This window comes from Primulina tabacum, chromosome 6 (genome assembly GCF_025594145.1).
Source record: "Primulina tabacum isolate GXHZ01 chromosome 6, ASM2559414v2, whole genome shotgun sequence".
Classification (NCBI taxonomy): Eukaryota; Viridiplantae; Streptophyta; class Magnoliopsida; order Lamiales; family Gesneriaceae; genus Primulina; species Primulina tabacum.
In genome coordinates this window covers 1,191,984-1,207,266 of record NC_134555.1, presented here as the reverse complement: position 1 = coordinate 1,207,266, position 15,283 = coordinate 1,191,984, and the positions used below count along the sequence as shown (strand labels likewise).

Genomic DNA, 15,283 nt, shown 5'->3' with positions numbered 1-15,283 from the left:
AGTTGTTTAGCGATGTGGGATTCGACAGTAAAAAAAGGTGCAGCTACTCGAATGGGGTTGGTAAAAATTCTAGCTAAAACATGAAGGAAAATTTGAAAACGAAAAATATGAAGGTAGTTTTCGAAATTGAAGTAAAAATCCAAATTCCAGAACCGATTAACATCACAGACTAAATATGTAGATTATATATCTCATAATGTTTTCAATGATTGGTGGTGTTGTGACCAAATATCACAGTGTATCTTTCGTTTTGTCACGATAAATAAATACTAATGAAAGAATGAGTTGCCTAGTAAAACTATTAAGTTCCGTGCAAATGGTGCATAAATGAATGCTAAAGATATAATTGAGTTGAGCAACACAAAATTAAGGTTTACCTAATATGACAGTTTAGCAATATCTGATAGGCTCTTAATAGTTTGTATTTTTATTATCATATCTCTCATTGTTACCACTTTCAACGTGCTTAATTGACACATTTTTGTGTGATTTTATTGTAGGATGAAGTTTTCTGCTCAATGCGATAAATTTGGGCTAAAAATGGTGATTTTATATCACAATTAAAGTTGTCGATATGATCTTAGTGGAAAACTTAAACTAGAAAAATTCAGAAGTGGTTTTTGGAATAAGGCGTGATCACGCTTTGTGACGATTCCTTGGCTGCCTAGTGAGATAAGTAATTATTATATCAAGGAACAAATACAATATAGAGTTTTTTCCATAAAAATCTCTATATTATTGGAGGATATTTTCTAAGTATCTTTTAGTTTTTAGGGATTATGTTTTATTTTAGGTTATTAGTCTTTTATTTTTTGGGGGCCCATTAATCTTTTATTTTTTTTGATGACCTACACTACTCACGTAAGAAAGGAGGCTGCAGATTTTTTTATTCAACTCACAATTTCCTTCCACCAATCTCACGAGAAGAGGAGGCGGCAACAAAGAGAATTCTCTCCAATTTTTTCCTCCACAACTCACGCACAAGAGAAGAAAAAAAGGGCGCAAGGCTAAGTTTTATTTCTATTCAGGGGATATTTTTACTATTTCAATTTATCACTGTGAGGCTTTTGTGATTTAATTTAATATTCGTGTTTTGTTCAAGTATTTGTTGATTTATGATTTATTTATATGAAAGTTGTGTGTTGATTAATCTGACAATTTAATTCGATATATAATTTTCTACTGCTATCCAAGAATTCAGTGATCCGTAATTGTCATGAACGATTGGTACATGAGTAGCAATAAATTAGGTGTGTTTTGCTATCATAGCATATTTAATCTAAATAAATCAACGATACTCAATCTATCAATTGCAGCTATCTCGGTTGTTAGATTTAGGATTAACTGTTTTCACAAAACGAAAATGCTATTTTTAATTAATATGGAACGCTATCGTGCCCAGTTAATTATTGATAAGTTTTGACTGGATGCTGGGTTTGGTGAATTAAATTAGGAAAACACAAGGATTTTAGCGGCCATCCCTATAATTCTAAGGTTAATTACTTGTAAATGCATGAATAAATAATATGTTAGCCGATGAACAGTGACACAATTGAATAATGAAAATTTCCTTGAATCAGTTTGGTAATTTAATTCTCGTTTAGATTTATTATTTTTTATTGCTTTCTAATTTTAGTTTTAATATTTTATTTAATTCATATCCAAAATCCCCCCTTTATTTGCATTTTACTCGAAAGGAATTATCCCCCGTTCCCTGTGGATTCGACCATGCTCACCATTACACTAGTTTTATTTAAAGAGTAGGACTTTAAGTTTGGTGATACAACGACAGCACACCAATATCCTTGAGAGCCCTTCAATTATTTCAGAATCTACACAAGAAAATCAAGCAAACCAACGTGAGCAGTTAAAGAGCACAGAAATTCCACTAACAAATAAACCTTACCGTGCATGTTGCTCTAAAATGAATGTTGTCCTGACTAGAAAAGTAGTAAAACAATGGCCAACTTGACAACAATAAATAAGTTCCAGAAATTTTACTGATGGCACCTGAATCCACAGTTGTGAGACCATGCTGCTCATAATCTTGAAGGGCAATACTCTCAAGGTTTGGCATCTCACTCATGAAACAAATGCTATAGTATAATTCCCTTCACAAATGTCAACTTTGGCAGTAAACGCCTTTACATATTAAATTGCAAAACAAAATTTTCAGATATGAAACCCGAGGCTTATACCACTAAATTCACCCACTGCCTGAAGAAGATTCGACCCGTATTTCAACATATGTGTCACATCTGTTGGGATTCGAGGTCCTGTGTCCTGGTTTAGAGAAAGAATACAAGTATTTCACAACACAATTAGCTTAAAGATAAAGGTGTCCTAAAATTAGTCTAAACCAACCATAGAAGTAGTAGTCCTCTTCTCCACTCCCTTCCCATTCACGAGAAGCTGCAGAAGTAAATATAGAAAATGTTAATTTCTTTTTTTTTTTCAAAAAAGAAACAAATTAATTATGCGCAAAATGAAAATATTAATGAAGTAACAAAAGAATAGATTACTTGACTTTGGAAGGGGTAGTGAGGCCGGAAGACTTCGTTACATCATCTGCTTGCGCAACAAATAACCTCTGTAGATGAAATGAATTATCATCAAGCAATTTATGGTATATCTCGGCCGAACCCACTTATGACTCTATACAGAAATCAGTGGACTAAGATCTCCAATAATACACAGAAAAGAGGTGCAGGGCAAGGGCTTGGGGAATAACTTACTGAGCTCGACGCTTCTTCTTCGGTGGTCTGGGCGGCGCTCAGAGGCAGCTGGCATGATGAAGGATAGAGCCAACTGGAGTAGCTTTTGTTTTGGAATGATAATTGGGAATGGGTTTTTTCCTTCTTTTTTTTTTTTTTTTTCTTTTAAGCTTTTTTTTAAGTGAAAAGACAATGGTTTTTTATAACAGTTTTTCAAATTCATTGTCATAGTTACTAAAAAAACATGCTCAGAGAAAACCTTTGTCTTTGACACATAAAAGACAACAGTTTTTTAAAAACGGTTGTCTTTGATAAGAATAAAACGCACAAAGACAACGATTTTCATTAAAACTGTTGTTAAAAGAAAAAGTACAATAGTTTTTCGTAAAAGCATTGTCTTTGAAGTGTGGTTGAATATAGATTTTCTTGTAGTTGATCGATCATGTTTATTAGCAATCCAAGAAAACAACATTGGAAAGAAGTTAAATAGATTCTCAAGAACTTGAAAAGTACTGCTACTTCATCTATGTGCTTCATGAGGTCAAATTTGGCTAACAAGATTTTGTCGATGTCGATAAGGGGTGGTGTCCTGGATGGAAGAATGAGTGTTGTTAGGTATATATTCACATTAGATGGTATGGTAGTAAGCTGAATGTCTAAGATGCAAAATATAGTTGCGCTTCGATTACTGAGGCTGCATATGTTGCTATTAGAGAAGCTAACAATGAGATGACTGTGGTTGATATCCTTTATGGAGGAATTGGGTCAGAAGCTTGAGGGTAACATGTTACACTGTGACAGTCAGAGAGCTATTCATTTAACAAAAAATCATTTTATCATACTACTAGGACGAAACATATACAGGTCTATATCATATCATTTCATGAAATCACTTTCGGAAGATGAAATCTTAATGCTTGAGAAGATTCGTGGAAGTAAAAATCCAGTCAATATGCTCAATAAGACAATAATAATTGAAAAGTGAAGTTCAACTTTAGTTTAGGACTCCATCTATAAATAGAGATATATGAGCCACCACATTGATGGTGTGAAAATATAATTGAATCAAGTCTTCAAGTGGAAGTTCGTTGAAAGAATGTGTGAATTGTCAGCATTTATGATTGTTGGTGGTGACATATTTAAATTGTCAAATATTATAGTTAATTAATTGTGAAATGATTTTGGGATACAAACTGACAAAAGAAAATATTCAAGTTTTCACATGCATGAAAAACTCTATAAACTGATGTCTTTCCTTTGATTTCGATCAATTTTTTTTATTCAATTGTAAAATTTCGGCCTTTGATAAAGATTTACGGTAGCTCTATGGAACTAATGTATATTAGATGGAACACGTAAATTTTTAAGTTTCGTTTGATTATTTATTTTATATTTTGATACTATATCATTATCATGAACTCAATCGCGTGAGTGTGATATGCACAAACCACTCATGACCGAAAATATTTTGAACGGATCGAGGAATATTTACATATAAAGATATTGTATGTATCATATCCGATCCACTATTTGGGTTTAACGAATAAACCCGACCCGAATGGAGCCCGCACGTGAGGGTTTATCAGATGGGAGAAAACGGCAGCAATGGATACGTGTAAACCTAGGGCAAACGCGAGCTCTGATTCCGAAACTGCATCGAAGACACATGTCCAACACGTGTCCATTTCTCATGCACCTATTTTGTTTGCTTCGTGCAGGCAAAACCCTAATTTGCCATGGCAAAATTAGTTGCTGCTCCACTGCAAGTAAACCCTTTCCGATTTCTTCTCATTTTCTCTCCATGGGTACAATATAAAAGTGCATGTAATGCTAGAGGTGTCCTCGGCTGGGAACTTATATATTTCTTTTCCTCAGCAATATTTTGTGTTGATGCGTACAGCTCGTTTCGTTCTCGGAGGCTACATGTGTTTCTGTGAAGATTTTGGTGGCTATTTAGCTGTTATCTTCTAAAGGGAAGGTAAAATTTTCAAGTTCGGGAAAAATTTACTTTGGTCTAATGCATATATGTATTTGTTTTTTACAATTTTCAGATTCTTGGAGTCGAAGTTATATTGATAGGTCGTGAAACTTTCATTTCAATTATGAATTACATTTTCTGGTGGTTCCTCGTGAATTCCAGAATTAATTTGAATATTAAAAAACTTTCGTTCCTAGTTTATTATTATTTTATTCCTTCGGTTTAAGAAGAAGCTAATTGTCAGAAGGTGCAGCTTTTACAATTTCTTAATAATAAGTTTCTTTGTTTTGATCGAGTTGAGGATCGATGTATGCCATAAATTCCGAATCTCGATTTACAAATTCACATAGAAATGCCAATTTGGACTAATAAATTATGTGATTTAGTAATCGAACCGAACCGGGTCGAATATTAGTAAAATTTAAGACTCAGATAAATTATATTCGAATTTGAGTTCAAATTTTTTTTTAGCTTCAGTTTGGCTTTTGGAAGAAAGTTCTGAGTTCGGGTTCGACTCGGAATCTTCGAACCTATTCGCGAGTTATTCAAACTATTGTTTAGATAATAAGTTTCGAAAACAAATCTTCAAAAGGTCGAACGTTTCAGAGGTTCGAAATGTGTATATATTTAATATAATAATATTATATTAAAGAATAAAATAGTAAAGTTCACTAGGGGTTCGCGAACTATTGAATAACACAATTTTGCCTTGAGCTCAGATCGAGTTTGATAAATTCTAATACAAAGAAAATATTTATCGAATCAACTCGGAAAGATCGTGAACCAGATCGATTGGTTTACGAGTCTACCAACACAGGCCGAGCTCATTCGGATGCTCCCACCCAATGGACCAGACGAGTTTTGTCATTCATCATTCATTGGGTTTTTTATGGATAGTATATGTGTTAGAATGATTGTATATAATTAGCATAAGTGCAATAGATTATCACGTGTTGTTTATATAATATATTATTATTTTCAAAAATTTGATTTAATTATTATTTTAGGAAAAAAGATTTTTGGATTTTTGATTTAGTCAAGATTTTCTAGATTTAAAATGACAAGAGTTAGTTAAGTGGGAAAAAGTATATTAGTATAAACCATAAACTAATATTTTCATAATTGAATCGGTAATAAAACCGGCACTTTGATTGACCCGGTCGGACCAGTTAAACTCGTGACCAGTTCATGGTCGAACCAGTTGGTCCCGTTTAAAAAAAAAATGTTGTAAACATTACATTAAATTACTAATAAGTCTAGAAATAAAATCTAATCTAAATTAAATATCAATAAGAGTGTAGTGGTAAAGTGAAAATATATGTATTTTGTGATAGGTCACATGAAAGACGTTAGTCTAAGGCTTTTATGTTTTATAATTTATAATATAGTGTAGTGTAGAGATATGCAAGCGTTTGAGCATATTAAACTCTGTATGTTAAGCAATCAGCCTTTTATAAAGATTTTTCTAATTATGGACCTGCAGGTGTTTATACCGATCTGCAGATTTTTCTTGGTTGATAAACTCGTATTCGAAATCAGGGATCGACTCATACTACAGAGACCAAAATGGTTACTACCGATAACGAGACCAAATCCCCGGGAGAAGTCGAGTCCTCGTCACAGTCGAAGCAGCAACAATCTAAGAACCAGCCACTCCAATCGTTAGGCAGGCAATCATCGGTATATTCGCTAACACTCGACGAGTTTCAGAATACTATTTGTGAGGGTGGAAAGAATTTCGGGTCTATGAACATGGATGAATTCCTCAATAGCATATGGACTGCTGAAGAGAATCAGGCTCAGTCGCAGACTCAAATGACAATGAACGCTGCTAATGCAGCGCAGTTTCCCCGTTGCGAAACTAATTTGTCTGCGTATAAGGGCATGGCCAAGCAATCTAGCTTACCAAGACAAGGTTCTCTTAGTATCCCGGAGCCTCTGTGTCGAAAAACGGTGGATGAAGTATGGTCCGAAATTCACACTAGTGGAGATGGTCAAAGCCATGCTCATAATCCAACTCCTGCTCAAAGGCAACATACATTAGGAGAAATGACGCTGGAAGATTTCTTGGTTCGGGCTGGAATCGTACAAGAACAAAATCGCCTCTCCACACCATGTCAGCAGCCACCTTCGTATGAAATGTACCAAAACAGCAACCATCCAGAAATGGGTCCCAATTTTGTTGCTAGGCCTGTGATCGGAACTTATCAGCCGCTTCCTCAGAGTGGCGTTGGAGAGGTGTCTAGTTATTCTAGTGGGACGAAAAGGGGCAGCAGCGGGTACACACAGCAGCCAAGTGCCGGTAATTGTGGAGGTAGAATGGGGAATGGCTGTGGAGCAGGATACGGGCAGGTGCAGGCGGGTGTAGGGATTGGATCTCCAGTAAGTCCAGTGTCGTCGGATGGATTGTGCACGAATCAAGTTGATAGTGGTAATCAGTATGGAATGGATGCGGCAAGGGGGGGACGGAAGAGGATCGTAGATGGGCCGGTTGAAAGGGTGGTGGAAAGGCGGCAACGAAGGATGATCAAGAACAGAGAATCGGCTGCCCGATCAAGAGCAAGAAAGCAGGTACTTGATCAATTTGTCAATGATTTCAGACATTAGATCTATATTGGTAATTCAAGAGTGATGTTTTGATTGAATTGGCAGGCTTATACAGTTGAACTCGAAGCTGAATTGAACCAGTTAAAAGAAGAGAACGAACTCTTGAAACAAGCTTTGGTAAATACTCGGAAAATAACTATCCATCGACGTGTCATTCAAATAACTTTTCTACTCAAACAAGTTTTATCTTTTGATCCTTCTGCAGGCTGAGTTAGAGAGGAAAAGGAAACAGCAGGTAAATTTTTCTGTCCTGAATCCCAATGATTTCTTTTATGCCAACCCACATCCATATGACGAAAGTCGAAATTTAGTACTAAATGCGATTAAAGGTGGCACAGTCTGTTCCCAAAATGCATGTCTCCATTAAACATTCATCTTATCTTGCTAGGTATGACTATAATGTGTATAATATTACCTGTTCTAATGCCAGTCGTGATTTCGGTATGCGGTTGTGACAGTACTATGAGGAAGCAAAAGTGAAGAAGGTAGAGATGCAATCCAAGGCTCAAAAAGCCAAGGAGAAGTTGAGAACAATGAGGAGGAGCTCTAGTTGTCCACACTGACCAAACGAATGGCTGGCCAAACGCAATTTAATTAGGATTCCGGCTAAATGCTTCTGTGGTGCTGCCGGAACTGCGTCGATGGGAATTTGGGTTAATGGGGTTAATATTTTTGAAACTACGATGTTTAGTTACGTATCTTTGCGAGAATTATGCACTTAACATGGCTTGTATGTGCTTGTGGTTTGCTCCTAAACATAGACTGGGCAGTTTGTCGTATGATATTGTGTATGGTTTAGACTAATATACGGATTACTGTTTAGACATATCTGGGAAGTGATGTATTCTACTTTTTATTTCTTAATTCATTGCGGGCTCATCGGAAACTATTCAAGTATTTAAGTTTCAATTTGTTTATTTATAATTTTAGGAGAGAAAAATCAAATATTTAAAAAGATCTTTATTTTATAAAATATATGACCAAATCAAGTCACATACGAAGAAAAAAATAGTCTAGAATTCCGTTCAAAATCGAATTTTGAATTGTTTTAAACTTTTGGCTCGAGTTTGATTGAATAATTCTAGGTTCGACTCAGAACGGTTAGTAAGATATTTATATTATCGCAAAAAAATAAATACTCATAAAGAATATAGGCAAAAACTTGTGTGAAACGGTCTCACAGGTCGTATTTTGTGAGACAGATATCTTATTTGAGCTATCCATGAAAAAGTATTACTTTTTATGTTAAGAGTATTAATTTTTATTGTGAATATCAGTAAGATTGACTCGTCTTACTGTTAAATATTTGTAAGACCGTCTCACGAGAGACCTACTCAAAATATAAAATTGAATTTGGATCGATATATTTAAAGTTGGTTGAACAATAAACTCTCTGAAGAATCTAAAGTTCAATTTGGATTGTTAAGTTTAAAATTTATTTGGATTGATTAATTTTAAATTAGAGATTTCAAATACATATTAGTAAATCTATTGGTTGGTTTGAGAAAATGGTTTGATAAAATCTTTCAAATTTCAATCAATTATTTTTTGAATCATTGTGGTAGAATTTAAATTTATCAAAACACAAAGCCATTTTAAATTCTCCACTCAAATCCAAATACAAATAAATTTATTTATTTGATCTATATTTATATTATATAATAAAATATTAAGGCTGACGAACTATTGAACAATATGATTTGAATTCGAGTTCGACTCAGAAAAAATTTCAAGCATGTTCAATTTGACAAGCTCATATAATAATCTAATATTTTTCGAATCAACTCAAAAAACAGTGAACCAACTCAGTCCCTGTCCCTGATTTCTCTATCCTTTTCCTCTTGATACGCAACGGAAAATCGAAAACAACCAATCAACTTAAAACCCGGAGATAAGGGTGTTTATATTACTAATATTTAAAGCCCAAACTTTAAGGCTAAAGGCCCACTGGATTAGGCCCACTGATTTCCGTTTTTTTCGTCTTCAACAAAACAAAACGTTTATTTAATTAAACAATAATTTAATCAAGTACAGGTGGGCATCCAAACAAATTTGTAGTTTATTGAAGGAGACTCGTGAGAGAACCCGGAGATCTTTCGTGCTTCCTTTTTTAAATCGATGTGATATCCGCCGTCGGCAATTTGACAGCACCATTTGCTAGCAGAATATCTCCATTTCCGATAATGCAGCAAACGTTACGATTGAGTTCTTCTTTGTTGCTTTGAAGCAGCAGTTGCTTAGGTGAACGGCTTCTTTTTTTGGAGTTTAATTGGTTCTTTTTTCTGTGTTTGCTGTTTAATGTTATCTTTCAGAGTATTTTTTTACTTCTGTATTGGATAATTATTGATTAAGGATTATTTCGAGTTTTTTAAAAACCCTTACATCCGGAAGTGCCGAATGGGGTTTTCTATCTGGATTTTATCTGCCGCTTTCTGTTTTGTGCTATCCTTGTTTCCTTTTACTTTTTACAAATGCAGTTGTCTTGATAATATCCGGCTATAACTATGATGAGTTTCCTCTTTTGAAAATTCGCGTTGCTTTAAATTGGCAATCTCATTTTTTGAAGATTTAATTAGTGACAGGTTGTGAGACGAAAAGTAGGCTAAAATTTGGTATTCAGTGGATTATATCTGGCATATTTTGGGCTGTAAACACGATTCTTCTCGGTTCATATATTTTCCGCAATGGCTACATGCACATCCCCTTATTTCACTCCTCCCAATACTCAAAGGTTGGTGGGGTTGAGGAGCTTTCCTGGACCAAGAGTTTCCCCCTTGAAAGTGATTGAAGAAAAGAATTTATATCCAAGCATTAGTCAAAAAGGTGGTTTGAATTTCCGCCAGCTAAAATGCACAGCAAACTCTCATAGTGTCAATCAGTTTCAGAGCAAGGACTCATTTCTGAGTCTACATCCGGAGATCTCGATGCTTAGAGGTGACACAAACCCTACAATATCAGACCCAAGGCAGGATGGTTTGAGTGGAAGTGTTTCTGAGAGCTTGAAAGATTTATCGAACAGTTATAACGAGGCCAAGATAAAGGTTATTGGCGTTGGAGGTGGTGGCTCAAATGCTGTTAATCGGATGATAGAGAGCTCAATGAAAGGTGTTGAATTTTGGATTGTTAACACTGATGTCCAAGCGATGAGGATGTCACCTGTCTTTCCAGAGAATCGGTTGCAGATTGGTCAGGAGCTGACTAGAGGACTTGGGGCTGGTGGAAACCCTGATATTGGGATGAATGCTGCTAACGAAAGCAAAGAATCTATAGAGGATGCAGTGTATGGGTCAGATATGGTCTTTGTTACTGTAAGTTTAGCTTGTCATTGATCAAATATTTCATTGGCTCAGTATGTTAAACCACCTTAATCCACATTGTCTTTAATATTTTTTCACTCGTATATACAATCATGATTAAATGTATTATACCTCAGAGTCCAGCTCTTTTTCATTTTTAGCAGTAATAATTTCGGCTCTAATGAGACAGAACCTTACTCCAAAAAATTTCTCTGTCTCAATCATGATTTGCTTGGATCCATAGAGATGACTAATTTCTAGAAATAATTGTGATTGAATGCTGTAGACATCTTAATTTTACATCTTTGTCAGTTATCGGAAGTCTGATTTTAATGGATACGTAACCAATTGGCTGCTGCCGAATTAATGCCATGTTGTTTCTATAGACAGTTACTTAGATTTATGATTTTTCTTGCCAGACCACTCATACATATGATGTGCAAATGGATGAATGATTTTAATTTTTAAACTAAACAATAATCACTTTAGTGGGTTCATTTCCAACTATTGTAGTCTAAAATATACATTTATTAAAGAAATAATGATGTTTTTGACTGGGTGGTGTCGAACTTGCAAGAAACTAGTGTCTTTGCGGATAAAAAATGTTCCTTCTGTTTTCTTCATTCTCTCATCTTGGGTTATGTGCAGGCTGGAATGGGTGGAGGAACCGGAACTGGTGGAGCTCCAGTGATTGCTGGAATTGCAAAATCAATGGGTATTTTGACTGTTGGTATTGTTACAACTCCATTTGCTTTTGAGGGACGAAGAAGATCTGTCCAAGCCCAAGAAGGAATTGCTGCTTTGAGAGAAAATGTTGACACATTAATAGTGATTCCAAATGATAAACTGTTGACTGCCGTTTCTGCATCTACCCCAGTAACAGAAGCGTTTAATCTCGCTGATGATATTCTTCGGCAAGGAGTTCGTGGTATCTCTGACATAATCACGGTATGGATGTGTATAACAAATGCCATTGTTCTAATAATCAAGGTTGTTTATATGTTCAATTTCTCTTCATGGGTGTCTGTTGTTATTCATCTTTTTTCCCTGGTTATCTGCAACTATATTTCAGCGGAAAGTTTTTAGTGTTGTTTTTATAATTGTATGTGTTTTGAATTACTCTCTTGTTTGTTAATATTTAAATTCATCACTGAGTGTCTCATGAAATCTGGCTATTAATTAGGTTAACAACTTAACATTGTTTATAATTAAATTGTTCTGTTTGTATATGAATGTTATAGGATAAGGATTGTCAAATTTGATGGCAATCTGCTTTGACCAAAGTGAGGATGAGATTGGATACAGTTTACGAAGTTATGATTTTCTGTTTTTAGAGTCAAATCTTAATAAGTACAGAGATTGATGGTGTTTGAATCATGCACACAATCTTCTTAAGTATCATCAGAATCTAAAGTACTATATAGGGTTCTGTTCACTACTCTGTGTGTGTGTTGTTATATAAATGCTTGTTTATTCTTGTTCTAAATTTATCTTTGGAGAAACAGTTGCTTGCCACTCCAGTTCGAGGGAAATTTATTGCCGGTGTCATTATTTGCAGATACCAGGGCTAGTGAATGTAGATTTTGCTGATGTGCGAGCTATTATGGCTAATGCAGGCTCTTCATTAATGGGAATAGGAACTGCAACAGGTATTGCCAATAAACCATTTGGTTAATATTAGTCGTGTTGCTTGCTGGATGAATTTTGACTTCCATTTCTCCTACTTTTCTCATCATTTGTTAACCAATCTCATGTTTACTCTTCACAATAATACAAGATATTTAGCTTTTGGCCCCAGTTTTTAAGAATTTCAAGCATGAAGATACTTGTTGCTTTTGACTTTACTCGTGTATTTTCTTTAATAAATTAATTTCGATACTTTGAGATATTTTTGGGAAGTAAAATTAACATGAGCAATTGTTATGGATATATTATGAGGGAATAATACTTTCTTTGGGGTTAGATATGTCTGAACTAGGCCATCAAGGCAGAGGAGGCATGCCTTTGTGGTTGCTTGTAATTCAACCTGGGCCAGGACTTGTACTATTGCCTCTCTGTCTACTATATTGCATATATTGGGGCTTCGTCCACCTATTAAAGTGCTGAATTGGTTACCAAGGGAGCAAAATGCATATCTTCTGCAGTGAAAATGAATATTTTCTCCGTATTCTTTAATTTTTGGTCCAAACACGAGAGGTAAGAGGCGACATGAAAAATCAGAATCTTACGGAAAATAGTAGTTAGCAAAGAGAAAAAGAATCCAACAAATTTGTTCACAAAGTGACCATCAGTTTCAGAATGCTTCTAAAATATTTTTTAGTTTTCACTATAATAACGGGTATGGACGAAAATACAAAATGGACATTGCTGATCAAAAGTAAACCATTTACGAAAATGTTCTACCATATAGTTTGGGCTAAATATTGCCATGTGCAGGGAAGAGCAGGGCCAGAGATGCTGCATTGAATGCGATTCAATCGCCTTTGCTGGATATCGGAATAGAGAGAGCCACCGGAATTGTGTGGAATATAACTGGCGGGTGTGATATGACATTGTTTGAGGTAAACTAGGGGCTATTCCCCTCTTTTTTTGGCTTAAACTCGTTGTTTTTATATTATAATATTTTTGGTGTCCTTTGTTTTCTATTGGCATCATTTACGTAAGTTTTAACATTCAGAAGTGTGAATTATTAGTTTTTTGTGAAATTTACATCTATTATGGAAAAAAAAAGGATTGATTGAAAACTTTCTGTATTTACGTTACTATGGTTTCCTCTCTCAAGTCTCAAGTACCGTGAGGTGGTTAGTGGGCTACACAGTTTTAGCATGTCTAGTTGGCCCATCCCTGGGTGAAGGTTGTGATGGGTTGCTTTCAATCCACTACTCTTGTCCTCCCATAATTAATTTTCAATTTAGATGTTGATTTGAACCATTTCTTCCTGACAGCTCCCAGCTCCACGGTTTATTGAATTTTGAGGAAACCTCTTGCGATGATATTTGCATTGCGCAAATGGACTGTAGCTAGGTCAATAAAAATGAGCATTTTATTTGAGAGAGATAGGAAGGGAGGAGGGGAAGAGAGATTTTCTTTTGCAATAAACCCTGCTACATGTGATATTTTTTGGTGGTTTCATCATGCACCTATCTTCTATGTACTTCGTTCTTCATGATTGCTCTCTTATTCATATTATTCAGAAACTGTGTTTTTCAACGTGTGGTCATAGGTAAACGCCGCAGCAGAGGTCATATATGATCTTGTCGATCCAAGCGCCAACCTAATTTTTGGTGCTGTGATAGACCCGTCAATTAGTGGTCAAGTAAGTTTATCTTTTTAAACTGCTTTTATTGACAAAACTGATGATTTTTGCTACCGCCATTTCTAGCATACGTCCTTAAAGTTTGCATCAATGCTCATTTAACTTCACATTATAAATTCTTGAAGCTGGGAGTGTTTATTATATGGAAAGAAACCGAGCTGCTTAACAAAATTTGGGACCTGTGAAAGTGACCATATTTGTTGCAGAAACTATTAATTTCTCTCCTCTATATTAAATACCGGTTCTTTTTCTTGGGGTTACTTTTCTTGTGTGTGGAGTTATCTATTTCCTCCATTTAACAACTTAAGCTTAGCCTTTTTATTCAAACATTTTGAAGCTCAATGAGAAAAGGTTGACCCATATATATGCTACTGAATGCAGGTCAGTATAACATTGATCGCCACTGGTTTTAAACGGCAAGAGGAAAGCGATGGGAGAAACCTACAGGTATCTCATCCATACTTATCATGGTATACGTGCAGGGTGCTCGACTTTTCACTCAATCCTGACAACCTGTTGGTCCGTATTGAAAATACAGGCAAATCAGCTGGCCCAGACCGAGACAAACCTTGGTTTCAACAGGCAGCCATCATCGTTTTTTGAAGGCCGAGTGGAGATTCCCGAGTTCCTGAGGAAGAAAGGACGTTCCCGCTATCCCCGAGCTTGAAAACACTCTCGATCCATTCCACTGTTACATATTTCTTGGTCTTAAAGTAAGTCTTTTAGTTGATTGTCATCTGTACAGGTTTTTGGCTTTCATACAAAAAATAAGAATCTTAACTTTGATAAGCGTGGAGGCGTAGGTTTTTTCCTTTTACTAAACATGATAAATCTGTGTGTTTGAGTCGGAGCACCTAAAAACCATTGCAGGCATAATAGTTTGCACAAAATCTTGTGTTACACATGATATTTACGTTCTCCTGCGTGTATTCTATTCTAAAGCACGTGGAAGAAAAATGCTCAAGTGTCTTTAGAATGCACTGAACCTAGTTTGCACAAAATCTTTTTCTTTTATTCTTGCTGATTAACTTTAATATATACTTATAGATAAATTGTCTGTCTTCAGAGAACGTTGACAGATTGTTCTTCAAGTTGATATGTGTTGACAGATTGGTCTTGAAGTTGATCTATTCGAACTGTTTGGTTCAAGTCGTGCTGATGAAAAATTCTATCAGATCGAAACAATTGAACAGCTCGATCTGTTTGTTTAGTATAGGTGGTAATATCGTATGTTGATAATTGTACTAGTAATTTTATTTAGTTTAGTTTAATAATTTGTATTAATATAAATTTAAGTTAAATCAGTTTAATAGGTGATTAGATATAAATTCTGCCATTAACCAATTCAGCATTGGTTTTTAGAACAAATATT

The 15,283-nt window shown here is 35.3% G+C and overlaps 1 protein-coding gene across 1 annotated transcript; it reads left to right on the top strand.

Annotated features, from left to right (window-relative positions):
• The first annotated feature begins 6,243 nt into the window (after positions 1-6,243).
• On the top strand, positions 6,244-15,259 carry LOC142548348 (cell division protein FtsZ homolog 2-2, chloroplastic-like). Its single transcript, XM_075656651.1, has 12 exons — positions 6,244-7,263; positions 7,345-7,416; positions 7,505-7,534; positions 7,758-7,859; positions 9,951-10,607; positions 11,244-11,543; positions 12,154-12,244; positions 13,032-13,156; positions 13,819-13,911; positions 14,293-14,358; positions 14,450-14,624; positions 14,978-15,259. The coding sequence occupies exons 1-11, from the start codon at positions 6,259-6,261 to the stop codon at positions 14,576-14,578; spliced, it is 2,670 nt and encodes an 889-aa protein (XP_075512766.1). The 5' UTR covers positions 6,244-6,258; the 3' UTR covers positions 14,579-14,624; positions 14,978-15,259.
• Positions 15,260-15,283: the final 24 nt, after the last annotated feature.

Excerpts from the sequence above, each read along its gene's own strand:
- LOC142548348 (XM_075656651.1), top strand. The coding sequence starts at position 6,259 with ATGGTTACTACCGATAACGAGACCAAATCCCCGGGAGAAGTCGAGTCC. Across the intron at positions 12,245-13,031 it reads GGGAATAGGAACTGCAACAG|GGAAGAGCAGGGCCAGAGAT; the intron begins GTATTGCCAATA and ends TGCCATGTGCAG. Across the intron at positions 14,359-14,449 it reads GCGATGGGAGAAACCTACAG|GCAAATCAGCTGGCCCAGAC; the intron begins GTATCTCATCCA and ends TTGAAAATACAG.